General features: G+C 35.4%; 1 protein-coding gene across 5 annotated transcripts in view; it reads left to right on the forward strand.

The window, feature by feature from the left end:
* The window catches only part of LOC114336519 (TLD domain-containing protein 2), a 911,210-nt gene that overhangs the window by 205,039 nt on the left and 689,521 nt on the right, over nt 1–16,650 (forward strand). For all 5 annotated transcript variants that reach the window (XM_050659400.1, XM_050659401.1, XM_050659405.1 and 2 more), the window contains one exon: nt 10,681–10,781. In XM_050659400.1, coding sequence (XP_050515357.1) covers nt 10,681–10,781 — 101 coding nt within the window. The remainder of the gene's footprint in view (nt 1–10,680; nt 10,782–16,650) is intronic.

Here is a 16,650-nt window from a genome sequence, read left to right on the forward strand (position 1 = left end):
AATAATAGGCTATTGATTATGTACTATTGAAAGGAACTACAACGTTAACGGGGTTTTATTATTTCATATGGTCAATGAATCTCTATATATGAAAAAAACCGCGGAGTGCTACCATTTAAAGGGGTGCGTTTTTGAGAAATGTGTGAATTAGTCCCTGGGCACAGGTTACATTAGGGTGAGTTATATGCACTTTTGGTACAAACACGTCTACATAAAAATTGTTCCTGGTTAAATTTCCTATCTAAATATAACTTTTTAAAGTCAAAGATTCTTTTTTTTACAAAAATATATTTAAAAGAAAAAGCACAAAAAACTCAAAAGAAAGAAATTTTGTTTTTTGTCCCATAACTTTTGTCCACGGGGATATAGGTATAGACATTGCTTCACAGAAAAAAAACTTACATATTTTCTCTTTAAAATGATGTTTGGTAGAGGTCATTAGGATTTACAGTTTTCGAAATATGATTTTTCAAAGTTCGCCACACACAGCAATTTTGGGCAATTTTCCTTGTTATTTCGCAAATATTGTTCTGTAACTTTTTTCTACGTAACTTTAGGCATATGCAATGGTACATGTAAGAGGAATAGAAATCAATTACCTTTAAAATGTTTTACTGTATAATGTTGTACGACGTCTTTTTTAAAGAGGTTATCTTTTTCAAGACTTTATACTTTTAACGAGTTTTTATATTTTTTACGATTATTTTTTAAATTACCCATTATAACTTTTTTTTCTACATTTAGGTATATATTATATAATAAAAAAAGCTTTTCTGTCTACTTTAAAATGGTGTATTATAAAAAATTCTAGGATTATTTTTGAATAGGTTAGGTTTTTCAAAATGTAATAAGTACTTGCAACTTGCTTTGATTTTAGGATTATTTTTTAAATTCCTCATTACAACCTTTTTATGTGTTTGTGTGTTAGGATTAAATCTTATTTTTTTATAGGTAATACTTTGGATCCACTTGACTCGGCCGGGCAAACTTCAAAATATGGATTAATTCCAATATTTACTGTCAAAGATCCTGCACCACAAGCTTTGCTTGAAAAAATAGCATGTAAATGTACCAAAGGATGTATACAAAACTGCGGTTGTAGGAAGATAGGAATTAGTTGTTTAATATTCTGCAAAGGGTGCATGTGCATGGGTACTAATTGTGGGAACTCTAAGATAACTCAAGTGTCAGAGGAAGATATTGAAGCTAATGCTAACGAAGAGATGGACTTTGATTTTGAAAATTTTTTAAATGTCAACGTTTAAATAATTTTAACTAAAGTGATGTTTTCTAAGACTAATGTTTATGTAATTTTTATAAAAGAAATAATTTTAAATAATACAGGTAAAAAAATATCAAAGAATCACTCGGTTACCATTACGTATTTAAATATAGATGATACACTATTTTAAATATATAGTATATTCATGTACAAGAAAAAAAGTTATCAGAAATTTCAAAAATAATCGTAAAAAATGTAAAAAATATTTTTTTTTATTTTAGGTATTATATAATATATAATATAATATTATATAATATATTATATAATATTATTATTTTATTTTTATATTATATTATAAAAAACCGTTAAAAGTATAAAACTTTGAAAAACCATAATCTCTTAAAAAAAAAGTCGTACAACGTTATACAATAGACCATTTTAAAGGTAATTGATTTCTATTCCTATTACGTGTACCATTGCATATACCTAAAGTTACGTAGAAAAAAGTTACAAAACAATATTTGCAAAATAACAAGGAAAATTGCCCAAAATTGCTGTGAATGGCGAACTTAGAAAAGTTATATTTCGAAAACTATAAATCCTAATTACCTCTACTAAACAACATTTTAAAGAAGAAATATGTAGGTTTTTTTCTGTAAAGCAATGTCTATACCTATATCCTCGTGGACAAAAGTTATGGGACAAAAAACAAAATTTCTTTCTTTTGGGTTTCTTTGTGCTTTTTCTTTTGAATATATTTTTGTAAAAAAAGTATCATTGACTTTAAAAAGTGATTTTTAGATAGGAAATTTAACCAGGAACAATTTTTATGTAGGTGTGTATGTACCAAAAGTGCATAGAACTCACCCTAATGGAACCTGTGCCCAGGGACTAATTCACTTATTTCTCAAAAACGCACCCCTTTAAATGGTAGCACTCCGCGGTTTTTTCATATAAAGATGTCCATTGACCATATGAAATAATAAAACCTCGTTAACGTTGTAGTTCCTTTTAGCTATCTTATTTTGAATATAGTCAATAGCCTATAAATAGATTTAACATTTAAGGCTTACTATAGAATTCTCTATTTTTATTTTAATATTCATGTGCCCCATCCTTTAAGGACATTGGCAATCATCATGACCCGTTTTACTCTGTCTGCAGCTGTTCTGAAGAGTTCTATTGTTTCTTTTAAACTCCATTGCTTTAAATTTTTCAACCAGGGCGTGCGTCATTCCCTCGGTCCTCTTTTTTCTTCCCCTTTTCCTTGTATACCCAATTGCATCAACTCATACTTTTCATTTCTTATTAGGTGACCAAATTAGCTTATTTTTCTTTCCTTTAGAGTGTTGAGTATTTCTTTTTCTTTTTTATCTTCGAAGTCGACTTCTCATTAAGTCTTTTTTCAGTTGCTGCGTCCGTAATTATCCAGGCTTCAACTCCGTATAAAAGGAAAGAGAATACGTAACATCTCAATACTCTAGTTCTAATTTTTATTACCAGTTTTCCTTTGCATAATACTGTTTTTATCTTATTGAAAATGCTTCTGGTCATCTCAATGCGTCGTAGGTTTCAACTATATACAGGGTGTTTCATTGGGAAACGGAAATACTTTAATGGTGAATAGAGGTCACCGAACCGGTTCTAGATATAGTACATTTTTTGCTCTACCGACTTTTATAACCAAGTTACAGGGTGTTTTATCGATTTTGCCCATTTCTTTCCTAAGCCATAACTGTAGAACCACACTGTATATTTTTTTGATATTTGGTACACGTATGTCTCATTCAAAACCCAAACGACCGAAATACTAACCATAAGAAAAATCCAGGTCCGGATTAACAAAAAATTAGAAAGTAATTCTGACCTTAAAACAACACCCTGTATATTGAAATTTTGAAAATCTGTTTGCATATTTGAAAAGAGCACAAAAAAGTAAGTTGAATAGTTCGCTTCAATTTTTCGGCCAGACAATTTTATGACTTTAATTTTGAAATTATATTGAATTTTTTAAGAACTTTGACATTAAAAAGCAGATATTATTAACTTTTAGGTATAAATTATTAAAGTTAATGAAGAAATACTCATTTTAAAAATAATCAATACTTATTTACCACATTGGAACGACCCAATTACTAATGACAAGAAAAATCCAGGTCCGGATTAAGAAAAAAATATAAAGTAATTGTGACCTTGATACAACACCCTGTATATTGAAATTTTGAAAATTTGTTTGTGTATTTTAAAAGAGCATAAAAAACTGCGTTAAAAGGTGCATGTCAGATGTGAAATCATATTGATTAATTCTGTCAAGGTTACAAGAAGCTACCAGAAAAATGAAGAACAATCCCAATGTAATTAGAAAATCGATTCGAAATATTTTAAAACGAGCAAGGAAATGCATCGAACAAAATGGCGGACATTTTGAGCAACTGTTATAGTTCAAATATTTTTAATTTATGTTAAATTGTTGAATTGTAACGAATTTTTGTTTTATTAGATATAGCAGTCTTTTTAATTCTTTACTAAATCATTAAAATATCCCAATTCTCGCAATTCTAATTTTTAATCATGTGCATATAGCTACAAATCCAGAGAATCTATGAAGCCAGCGTAGTAAATAAGTATTAAGTATTTTTAAAATAATTATTGATTCATTAACATTAAATTATTATTAAAAGTTAACAATAGGTACCTGGTTTTTAATCTCAGAGTTCTTTAAAATTTCAATATAATTTCAAAATTGATGTACTTAAATCAACGGCGAAAAAATTAAAATAAGCCTTTAATCACAGTTTTTCATGCTCTTTTAAAATGCGCAGACAAATTTTTAAAATTTCAATATACAAGGTGTTGGTTCAAGGTCACAATTACTTTGTATTTTTTTCTTAATCCGGACCTGGATTTTTCTTGTCATTAGTAATTGGGTCGTTCCAATGTGGTAAATAAGTATTTATTATTTTTAAAATGAGTATTTATTCATTAACTTTAATAATTTATACCTAAAAGTTAATAATATCTGCTTTTTAATGTCAAAGTTCTTAAAAAATTCAATATAATTTGAAAATTAAAGTTATAAAATTGTCTGGCCGAAAAATTGAAGCGAACCATTAAACTTACTTTTCTGTGCTCTTTTAAAATATGCAAACAGATTTTCAAAATTTCAATATACAGGGTGTTGTTTTAAGGTCACAATTACTTTATAATTTTTTGTTAATCCGGACCTGGATTTTTCTTATGGTTAGTATGTCGGTCGTTTGGGTTTTGAATGAGACATATGTGTACCAAATATCAAAAAAATATACAGGGTGGTTCTAAAGTTATGGCTTAGGAAAGAAATAAGCAAAATCGATAAAACACCCTGTAACTCGGTTATAAAAGTCGGTAGGGCAAAAAATGTACTATATCTAGAACCGGCTCGGTGACCTCTATTCACCATTAAAGTATTCCCGTTTCCCAATGAAACACCCTGTATAAAAGGACAGAAAATACGTAACATCTCAATACTCTAGTTTTAATTTTTATTCCCAGTTTTCCTTTTCGTAATGTTTTTAATTTATTTATGTTTTTATCTTATTTATCATTTTATTTCAAGGCTGCGGTCCCATTGTTAATTTAGCTCATATCCCAAGTAATTGTATAAGGATACTTTCTCTATAGCTTTTCCTTTAACTTAAATTATTTCGTCTTCAATCTCGCTCTTACTGGAAAACATGATTTTTGTTTTTTTTGTGTTCAGCCAAAATTTGTAACCCTGCTGTTCTCAAGGAATATTGTAGCGCCTGCATATCTGAGATTATTCACTAGTGTTCCGTTAATTGATATACATTCATTGATGTCCTCTAGTGCCTCTTTAAACATCTCTTCTGAGCACATTAAAAAGTAGAGGGGATAGTACACATCCTTGTGATACTCTTCTTTTTATTAGAAAATCTTTACATTTTTTGGTCTACTCTAATTTTATTTTATATGCATATTTATTACTTACATAATGGGCATATAACAAACCTGCATATATTTGCTTCGTAGACCTAACGAAAGCATTTAACAGAGTCAGACTTAGCGATATAATAAAAAAATTAAGCAAAAAAGGATACCCGCAAACATTGTTGAAGTCATAAAACAAATGAACAATAACAACACGACAAAAATTAAAACAAACGACACCACTACGGCCAACATACCAACACCAGGAGGAATCAGGCAGGGAGACAGCCTCAGTCCATTTCTATTCAATATGATAATGGATGAAATAATAGAAGATGTGGAATCGCTACAACTATGATACAGACTCGGTCACAGTAGAATCCGTATAGTGTGCTATGCGGATGATCCAGCCCTGATTGCAGAGAACGCGGATGACCTACAAAGACAACTTTATCGATTCTATCAAGCATGTCGACGATTCAACATGAACATATCCACGCAGAAAACAAAATGCATTACCATTGCGAAAGACCCAATTAGATGCAAGCTAGTGGTAGAGGGAAAACCAATAGAACAGCTAAACTAGTTCAAATATCTAGGTGTAGAGTTATCAAGTTATCATGACCCAGCCAGAGACCTAAGAGGACAAATTAACAAGGCCGCTGTCTTGTCCGGATGTTTGAGAGATGTGGTCTGGAATAACCCGTATATGAGAATGGACAGCAAAGTTAGAATTTATAAAACTTGCATCAGACCTGTTATGACCTATGGCATTGAATCAAGAGAAGACACCAATAAAACCAAAAGCATGCTACGAACAGCCGAAATGAAGACACTAAGAGCAATAGCAGGGAAGGCAAGAAGAGATAGAATACGAAACAACATCATCAGGGAACAATGTAGCGTGCAAGATGTAGTCAGATAGGGCAGGTAAAGACGAAGAGAATGATTCAGTCATGTAAAAAGAATGGAGGAGCACAGACCACCAAGAATTGCTCTAGAAGGAAAACCAGCAGGCAAGCGTCCACCGAGGAGACCACCAAAAAGATGGAGAGATAGCTGGCAGTCTACCTCTCAAGAAATACTTCAACGTCGGAATTAACAGATCGACAGATCTACAACAAGTATAAGAAGAAGACGAAAACATAATGGGCAAGTATTTCTGCCCTTAGTTGCGTTACACCTAGTTATACTTCTCTCTTACTCCTAATAAAATTCTGCCTTCAGATATATAAATGTTTTATAATCTATTTCTCTCCTGTCTGTCTCTATGTATCTTCATTTTCATGCTCAACTACACCATCTTTTAATCTCCCCCGCAGTATTGCTTACCTTTCTACTTGTATTGGGTGCCCTGTCTCAGATTGGGCAGTCTATCTCCCGATCTTTACATACCCCTAAATTGCTCTTCACCGATCCGGCGATAGCATCATATCCTCCACCATTTCCGTGATTGACGACTGTAGCCGGTCTCCCAGCCCTATTTCAACCAGGCTTCTCTCGGTCACCTATCTTTCACATGTCAACAGAGTTTGTGACATAATGTCAAAAATATTCCGCAGTATACAGATTTTTCATTTAATTTCAGAATCTGTAAAGGTATATAGTCTAAGAGCTGGGAGCGGATTTTGTGCGTGATAAGTAATATGACAAAACTATACGGGGATATGTTGAATTAGTTATAAGGGGTCAAAGTCGCGGTTTTTATTATTTTTTTTATGACGCTCATGATCGAGATAGTGCACCAAAATTTGGGAATAAGTAGGTCATGACGTACCTAAGTAAAATCTCTAGGGGCGCAACGCTGCGTGGCCGACAAAGGGGTGGGGGTAGGGGTGAATATAAAAAATATAAGGGGTTTTTTGCGACGTTCGTGATTGAGATAGTGCACCAAAATTTGGGTATAACTAGAACATGACATAAATAAGTAAAATCCCCAGAGCCGGAAACCAGAGTGGGGGAGGAAGGTAGTTATAAGGGGTCAAAGTCCCGTTCCTTATTTTTTTTTGTGACGCTCATGATCGAGATAGTGCACCAAAATTTGGGAATAAGTAGGTCATGACGTAACTAAGTAAAATCTCCAGGAGTGGAACGCTGCGCGGCCGACAAAGGGGTGGGGCAGGGGTAAATATAAAAAAATGTAAGGGTTTTTTTGCGACGTCCGTGATTGAGATAGTGCACCAAAATTGGGGAATAAGTAGACCATGACATAACTAAGTAATATCCCCAGATGCCGAAACCAGACTGGCAGACGAGGGTAGTTATAAGGGGTAAAATTCGCGGTTTTTATTATTTTTTTTTTGTGGCGTTCATGATGGAGATAGTGCACCAAAATTTGGGAATAAGTAGGTCATGAGGTAACTAAGTAAAATCTCCAGGGGCGAAATGCTGCTTGGGGTACAAAGGGGTGGTAGGCAGGGGTGAGTATAAAAATATATGGGGGTTTTTTGCCGTTGGTGATCGAGATGGGTTTTTAGACGGGTTTTCGCAAATAATTGGAAAAGTAAGTATTTTATCAAAAAAAATATTCTTAGCAAAAATATAGCTTATCAAAAAGTGAAAAAATGGTATATGCATGAAGTCTATAGACCCAGCAGCAGCAGAGTTGTAGCTAATGAAAAGTAAGTTTCTTCTTCGTCAAATCTCAAATCGCATATTTCAACGTGAAATAACCAAAAATTGAGCACTTTTCGGGGAAAATCGGGATAACTTTTTTAAAGTGTTTAAAAAAACGTTTATTTTTGTTTTTTAAAAAAACTTACTAACATTAAAAGTAAGTGAGTTACGCTCAAAATATTGTTGCTCCCTGTTATTTTTGGTAAAAAGAATCGCGAAAATCACCTCCTAATTAGCATTCAAATAAAATTAATCGTTGCCATTTCACGGGTTACTTTACTTATATATTTTTTATATGATCTATAAGGTTCATTGGTACAAAATGCTCATTTTTGAAAAAATTTGGTTTTAAAATAAAAATTTTTTTATTTTGAAAAGAATTCCATTTTTTTTTTCAAAATAACTTAAAAATTATTAGTAACACCAAAAATTTTAAAGAGTAATAAAGTGTATGTTTTGCTTTTCTGAATATTTTGGATTTCTTGCTTTCCTTTTAGACAAAAATTGGTTATGCTATGGCTGTTCAAAATTTGCATACACTCGTGATTAGTGACTCGTTCAACCCATTTTAACTACATCTTTTTCAAAAATAAGCACTTTGAACCGATGAAACTTACAGATCATATTTATAAAGAATATATAAATATAAGCAAAGGAACTTCTGAAGCGGTAATTATTAATTTTATTATTTCACTTACTTTTAATGTTAGAAGTTTTTTCGATCGAAAAACAAAAATAAACCTTTTTTAAACACTTTAAAAAAGTTGTAATGAGTTTTCCCCGAAAAGTGCTCAATTTTTGGTTATTTCACGTTGATTCGATTTGGAATTTGACGAAAAAGAACCTACCTTTAATTAGCTATAACTATGCTTCTACTGGGACTACAGACTTCATGCATAGACCATTTTTTTCACTTTTTTTATAGGCCATATTTTTTAGGAATGTTTTTTGATAAAATACTTACTTTTTGAGTTATTTGTGAAAAACCGGCCAAAACATGTTTTTTTTTTTGCTAAAAATGAACATATTCACTCGCAAATAACTCGAAAAGTATTGACTTAGTGAAAAAACTTTATAGAACAAAAGTTGCTCAGAATTAGTCATTTTATCCAATTCCGGACTTATTTTGAATGTATATTTTTCACCCCCGAGAAGGGAGTATTTGTAAAATCAGGGGATGTAGAGTTGTAAACTTTTTCTTATATAATAATAGACCATTTCAGCTACCTATCCCCAAATGTTCATCGTTCCTTTATTTTTTTGGAGGTTTTCGTAAAGTTTTGTGTTCCTTGATCGGGCTACTTTTTTAAGATTCGAGGTAAGCTTCGTCTACTTCCGACCTCGCCTCATTCTTTTTGCCACCTTGTCCTCGCTTCTTTTGTTAAAGGGTTCTTTGCTTTGTCTCTCGTCTAATATTTTACTTTTTGTGACATAAGACGTGCATCGGAACACACCAGTTGATGTCTTCCAGTGTAGCAAGATATTTAGTATTTCTGTATTATAGGTCTGTAGGTTCTGTCTAATGCTTTTCGTATTTTAAATTTATAACTTTTTTCAATCTACTGGTGTTATTTTGTCGTTCTTTCGTTTCTTCCTTAACTTTCATATCTTTTGAACGGTTATACTTAGAATAGTGAAATTTGAAGGGAGGAAATAAATCAACGTAAGCTTCGCATATACCTAGTCATAACATGTGACGCAATAGTGACAGATGACGTTACAAAGCCACTTTGATCGATAATTTTAAATGGGAACTTGTGGCAAGTGATGTTTGAAATGATTGAAAATACCTATTCAATCATACCAATTTTGTTTGGGTTTAAGTTGACTTTCGCATTTAATTAATACAGATTCAAACGTCGTTTATGATTATTCGTTAAAAAGTTGACGTTTTTCAATTCTCTAATTGTTTTTACGTCAACGTCAACTTTTTTGACAAATAACCATAGGCGGACGTTTGAATCTTTATTAATTAAATGCGAAATTACAACTTTAGTATTTATTTAATCCGACGCCGTAATAGGCATAAGGAAAAAGACAAGAAGAAGTATTTATTCTTTATTCATCAAAATCAAGTAAGATTGAATAAAACAAAATTGGTATGATTGAATAGGTATTTTTAGTACCTTTCAAACAAGGTATCACTTGCCATAAGGTCCCAATCATGTTATCCATGATCTAGAACAGTGGTGGGCAAACTTTTTTGATGGGGGGCCACAAAATTTAGGAAATTCTAGAGGAGGGCAAGAATTATAGAAAAATGCATTTTGTGTTAAAGCGGGCCATATACTATCCATGTTGATGGACCCTCGGCGGGCCGGAATAAATACTTTCGCGGGCCGTACTTTGCCCAACACTGATCTAGAAGGTTCGGTGTAGTCTAGTAATTTCGGCAACCTTCTCTCGACTTTCCATTCATAGGGGGACCCCTTCATGAAATCACAAAGTCATCGTTCTAGAAGAGCGTAGATCAGGTTTTTGGCAGACAATCGTTGGATCGTTTAGATATAGAGAAAAGTAGCGTAAGGGTTTGCTCACTACGGAGAGCAATGGATTGTGTCCTCGCTCCGACCCTTGCTCCCTGGTATTTATATATATTCGTGAATTCTCGCATTTAAAATAATGTATTTATTTTACATAGCGATCGAAACTATATTATCGATCGCTATGTAAAATAAATACATTATTTTAAATGCGAGAATTTACGAATATAACGAATATAAATACCAGGGAGCAAGAGTCGGAGCGAGGATACAATCCATTGCTCTCCGTAGTGAACACAACTTAACACTATATTACAATGTAACTACTGTTTAATGAAGTTTATAACCTATATAACATATATCTGAAACTAATCTCTTGTAACACTTGAACAATAAACATACTTATATATTAATGTTTTAATTTTTTTGTAGGAGCAAAAGCAGAAGCGTAGACCACGGCATTACATCCCCATTTGATTTGGACGCCTTACGAGCAAAAGTCGATAGCCAGTTTGATAGAAGTCTTGATAGAGGTAAGAAGCTCAAAAGAAAAATATTCGTACTACAATCATTTAAGAATACTATAATCTAGTGTTCTGCAAAAGTTACTTCGTTATTCGCATATTTTTCAACTCTCACTGATACGAAAAACATACACTCCTCTAATTTGTTGATAAAATTGCGATAAAAAAAATAAATGTCATCTTCATGTATAATGTTTTGTGGGATTATATTTCTTCTCGTCTGTATCATTATTTTTGCTTTTTCCTGGTTCAATTTCCTTTTCGTTTGCGTTTTTAACTCTGCGTATGTTTTCTGTACCCCTGTTGATGTTCTACTCATAATATTAATATCATCGGCATAAGCGACTGAACCGTTCTGTAGGTAGGTAGGTTTCCTCGTCCAGTTTGCATTTGCCTAACCGCATACTCCAGTGCCAGGTTCAACAATGTTGGGGCCAGCCCATTTCCCTGCTCCATTCCCTGCGAGATTTTGAAAAAGTCTGTCCGGTAGATTTGTATGAATATACATGTCTGTATTTCATCCATTGTGGCTTTAATGAGTCTAATTAGCTTGTGTGGTATTGCAAATTCAGCCAATAAATATTATAGTCTGTTCCTTTTGACTAAGTCGTATGCCTGTTTACACATGCATGTCTACAAACACAGTATGTCTACAAACACGTTGTGAACATCAATATCGTGTTTCCATGATTTGCTCGTCCTGCTTAACTGCAAATATTTTATCCATTGTCGATCTTCCCCGTCTGAAGCCCGTTTGATACTCTCCAATAATATTTTCTGCTAGTGGTCCGCTGGTTTATAATATACGTGAGGACTCTTCTATATGCTGTACACTGTACATAGTAGAGAAATTCCACGGTAGTTTTTGCACTGGAGTTTGTCTCATTTTTTATAGATCGGGCATACCTACAATGTATATAGTTCAGCGGCGGATATAGGAAAATATTCTGGGGGGGGCCCAATAACCGGGGAATCCGGGGGGGGTATGGAATAAGCAGAGGGGGTTCGGGTATACTCCCACGAAAAAAAATTTAAAGAATTGGTATATTTTTATTTTAATTTAATATTTTAAGTTTACAACTTTATTACAACTTTTATATTTTAAGTTTACAACACAAAATCAAGGTTTCTTGGTACACTCGCAAACTTGTCAAGAACTTCTTCATTGCTTATTGCAAAGTCTCTGTGGATTGAAAGCAACGCTAGCCCATTAAGCCTATTTTCCGAAGTGCTATTTCTCAAGTATGTTTTTAGCCTTCTTAAACTTGAGAACGATCTTTCCACGGTTGCCACAGAAACAGGCAGAACTGCTAGCAGTTTTAATAGAACATAAATGTTTGGGAAGAAATCTTGGTCACATTTTTCAAGAGAGCTTACGGCTGACTTGGGAAGATTTTCATACTTCTCTTGGCTCCACCTTTCTTTCCACAGCATGAACTCGCTTTCCACAACCTCTTTATGGGACAAATCCTCTTCATAGGAATTGAAAGCAGGTTCCAATGCACAGAAATCAGTTTTGATACAAAATTCTGGAAGGATGTTTTGTAAGGATGCAACTGTTTCCTTGTGAGACTCAAAGCGTTCCTTCAGCGAATTGCAAAAATCGTCTAGGTAAGGTAAATAAACAGCTCGGCGATAGTACTCTTCTTGGGTACTGTATGGAACGTTGTTGCGGGCTGTTTGAAGGCGGCAAATTCTAGGAACCTCCTCTTTAATCTTAAGTTTGTCAGCCCGCTCCTGTATTTGACTATACAGGACTTTAAAGTTGTTATCGGCATTTTCCCTTTCTTTTGAAAGCAGATCTAAGACATTCGAAACATTTTTCACAGCCTGTGTGAGATCTAAGTTCTTTTTTTGAAGATTCTCAGATAAGTTATGTGTTTTAGACAGCATATGGCTCAAAACAAAAGTATTTACAAGAAATTGAAATTGAGTGATAGAACTACCTAGAGCGTGTGCCTTAGGCGCTGAGTCACTTGATTCTTCTTCAATTTTCAAAAGGGAAAGACTGACGGGTTCCAATAGTTCCTTAAATAAAAGCACCGAGTCATGCCTCTCCACCCATCTTGTTTCACATAAAGAAATAAGTTTCTTTTTCTTTTGTTCAGGACAACATTCAGTAATGGTTAATTTTAATACTTCAGTTCTTTTGGCTGACTTATGGAAGAATGCGCAGACTTCTTTAATAACGCCCATGCAATTTTTTATAGAAGGTATTGCAGCGGTTATTAGTGTAATTACTTCTAATTACAATAAAACTAGCGGTTCGTAATTTATATACGACTTTATTTTTTATTTATACAAGTTTACTTTACAAACTTTAACTTAAGACTAACTCTATTTACAAATATGTCCTATTTATATATGCGATACAGATATTCCAGAAATATCTATATATCTCCAGCTATGTCCATGTGACCGCTTGCACGTCATCGGCGCTGCATCGGCGTATCTCGAAACATCGATAGTGTTCTGTCTGTGCGGAGACGGGAGCTGGTATACGAGGGTAGGTCAATAATTATTTTGTTACACTGCTCCCCTCTTAAGATCTGAGCGTCCCGATCAGCAACTCTAGATGGCCCAGGATGGCGGAATCTACAGGATTCTCCAGCTCTGCATACACCCCTAGAAAAGAAGTAACAGTCTACTGTCTTTGAAGGGTATGACATCTTCGGGTTCATGCAACACACAGTAATCCGTACGCCAGTTTCTCTGAAGATCACTTCCAGCATGCTTCTCACAATCTTCCAATCCAGATTTTCTACTGCATGGCCAATTTTTGGTAAAGCCAAATCTTTGATGTCATAATTACAGACCATTTTCTTCAAATTAGTTAGAGCACGCCATATGTTCTCGTAGCTTGGCGTGTCCGTATAAGACTTCCTGGTCACTATATACAGCAAAGATCGAGGACCATCTTCCAATCGCAATACTCTTCCAATTTTAGGTTGTTGATTCCTTAACTCGTCCAGGCGGCCGAACTTTCTATTGAATACGGACGAGATTCCTTTAGTCATCTCGAGGTCTTGTGCAACACAGTGGGCTAGAGAGACGTTTTCTGGAACACCAAACAGATCTTGCTGAACTTCTGTGGTCACGCCGAATCTAGCACTCTTTCTTTCTGCGTAATTTGACATAAATTCCTTAAAACTTGGCTGTGGTGCATCTTTCATCTCCTGTTGGAGGACTCGGGCTTCCTCTGTTTCATTTGAGCCAGCATATGGTGCAAGACGATTTATGTGAATAACTTTTGGTTTACCGTTTGGTAACTTCTTAATTCTGTATATTACGTCATTTATTTTCTTCTTAACTTCATACGGACCTTCCCATTGTCTTTGCAGTTTAGGACACAGGCCTCGACGACGTTGTGGATTATAAAGCCAGACAAGATCACCTACTTCGAAGCTTTCATTCTTGCAGCGAGAATCATATTGATCTTTCATTCTGTCACTGGCTATCTGGATGTGTTGTCGGGCAAGTTCATGAATGTTGTTCATTCGTAACTTCAGGCGGTCTACGTATTCTTCGCCTGCAACATATTCCTCGGAAGGTCTGCAGCCAAACTCTAGGTCGCAGGGCAAACGAACTTCACGACCCAACATCAGGCAGGTTGGTGTTTGACCTGTAGTTTCATTCACGGCCGAGCGGTAGGCCATCAGGAATAAATGAATGTGTTGGTCCCCATCTCGCTGATGTTCAGATACAACTTTGGACAAGTGTTTACCCATCGTTCGGTTCATCCTCTCGACCATTCCATCTGATTGAGGATGCAGGGGTGTTGTTCTGGTCTTATTGGCACCAATCAATTTACAAACCTTTTGGAAAAGAGCTGACTCAAAGTTTCGCCCTTGGTCGGAGTGGATCTCCAAGGGAACACCAAATCGGCTGAAGAATTCTTTAACAAGTACCTCTGCAACGGTAGCAGCTTCTTGATTCGGTAATGCATAGGCCTCGGTCCATTTCGTAAAATAGTCCATGGCTACCAGAATGTATTTATTTCCAGCATCGGTTTCTGGAAATGGACCTGCAATGTCGATTGCTACTCTTTCCATAGGACTTCCAACATTGTACTGTCTCATGGGTGCTCTCTTTTTACCAACTCGACCATTACCGGATGCACACAGTTCACATTTCCGGCACCATCTTCTTACATCATCTTTACAGTTCACCCAATAGAACCGTTCTCGAACCTTTTGCAGAGTCTTCGTAATACCAAAGTGTCCACCTGATGTACCGTCATGCAACTGACGCAATACTTCTGACACTTTACTTTTAGGTACAATCAACTGAAGCTTAGATTCTGTACCATCATCGTTCTCAAAGGTTCTGTACAGAAGATCATCTTTTAGTATCAGGCAATTCCATTGGCTCCAGTAGGCCTTGACTTCCGGACTACATGCACTAATGTTTTGCCAACTAGGTCTCTCACCTCGACGCATCCAATCCAATACTCTTTTTATACATGGATCGTCTTCTTGGGCTTCTTGTAACTGTTGTGGCTGCCATTGCTCATTAACGACGGTGGTTCGTCTCACGGGGCAAAATCGTTCCTCTAATTTGGCACAGTGATTACAATTTGCACTGCATGGTCGTCTCGAAAGGGCATCAGCATTTGAATGAACTCTTCCGGCCCTGTGTTCTATCTCATAATCATATTCTTGAAGTCGTTCTAACCATCTTGCCATCTGGCCCTCTGGATTACGGAATTGTATGAGCCATTTTAGAGCAGCGTGATCTGTTCGAAGAAGGAACTTTCTGCCGTACAAGTATTTATGGAAATGTTCGCAAGCCTTCACTACACCCAGCAGTTCTCTTCTGGTAACGCAATAGTTTCTTTCTGGTTTCGACAGGACTTTGCTGAAATAAGCGATGACTTTTTCCTGTCCATCCTGGATTTGTGAGAGAACAGCTCCTATGGCACTGTTGCTAGCATCGGTATCCAAAACAAATTTTCCTGCCTGTCCCGGGTAGCTTAATATCGGTGCACTGATCAGAGCCCTTTGTAGTTGTTCGAAAGCTTTTTGACACTCCTCACTCCATGTATATTCTTTGCCCTCCTCCGTCAACTTTGTTAGGGGCTTGGAGATATTGGCAAATCCTTTGACAAATCGTCGGTAATATGTACATAGGCCAAGGAAACTTCTAATTTCATGTTTATCTTTTGGTACTGGCCAATCTTTAATTGCATCAATCTTTTCAGGATCAGCTGTTACACCATTACTCGATACAATATGTCCTAAGTACTTAACTTCTCGTCGAAACATGTGACATTTCTTCGGACTTAACTTCAAGTTCGCTGCCCTCAATCGTTGAAAGACGTCTATTAGATTCTTGGCATGTTCATCAAAGGACCTTCCAACCACAATTACATCATCCAAGTAAACCAGGCATGTTTTCCATGTTAGACCTCTTAAAACTGCCTCCATTAATCTTTCAAATGTGGCAGGGGCATTACATAAACCAAACGGCATAGCCGTAAACTGCCAAAGCCCTGATCCTATCGAAAATGCGGTTTTCTCCCGATCGGCTGGCTCCATGTCTACTTGCCAATATCCACTTTTTAAATCGAGTGTGGAAAACCAACGAGAACCGGAGAGAGTATCCAATGTATCGTCTATTCTGGGCAAAGGATAACTATCTTTTTTTGTTACCGCATTGAGCTGGCGGTAGTCGATACAAAAACACGTTGAACCATCTTTCTTCTTTACCAGAACTACTGGTGATGTCCATGGACTGTTCGATGGTTCAATTACCCCTTGTTTGTCCATATCCTTGATAATCTCTTCGGCTTCATCTCTTTTCGCAAATGGAAGTCGTCTAGGCCGTTGTCTGATTGGCTGAGCGTCTCCGGTATTTATTTTATGCGTTACTATGCTTG

This window comes from Diabrotica virgifera, chromosome 8 (assembly GCF_917563875.1).
Source record: "Diabrotica virgifera virgifera chromosome 8, PGI_DIABVI_V3a".
Classification (NCBI taxonomy): domain Eukaryota; kingdom Metazoa; phylum Arthropoda; class Insecta; order Coleoptera; family Chrysomelidae; genus Diabrotica; species Diabrotica virgifera.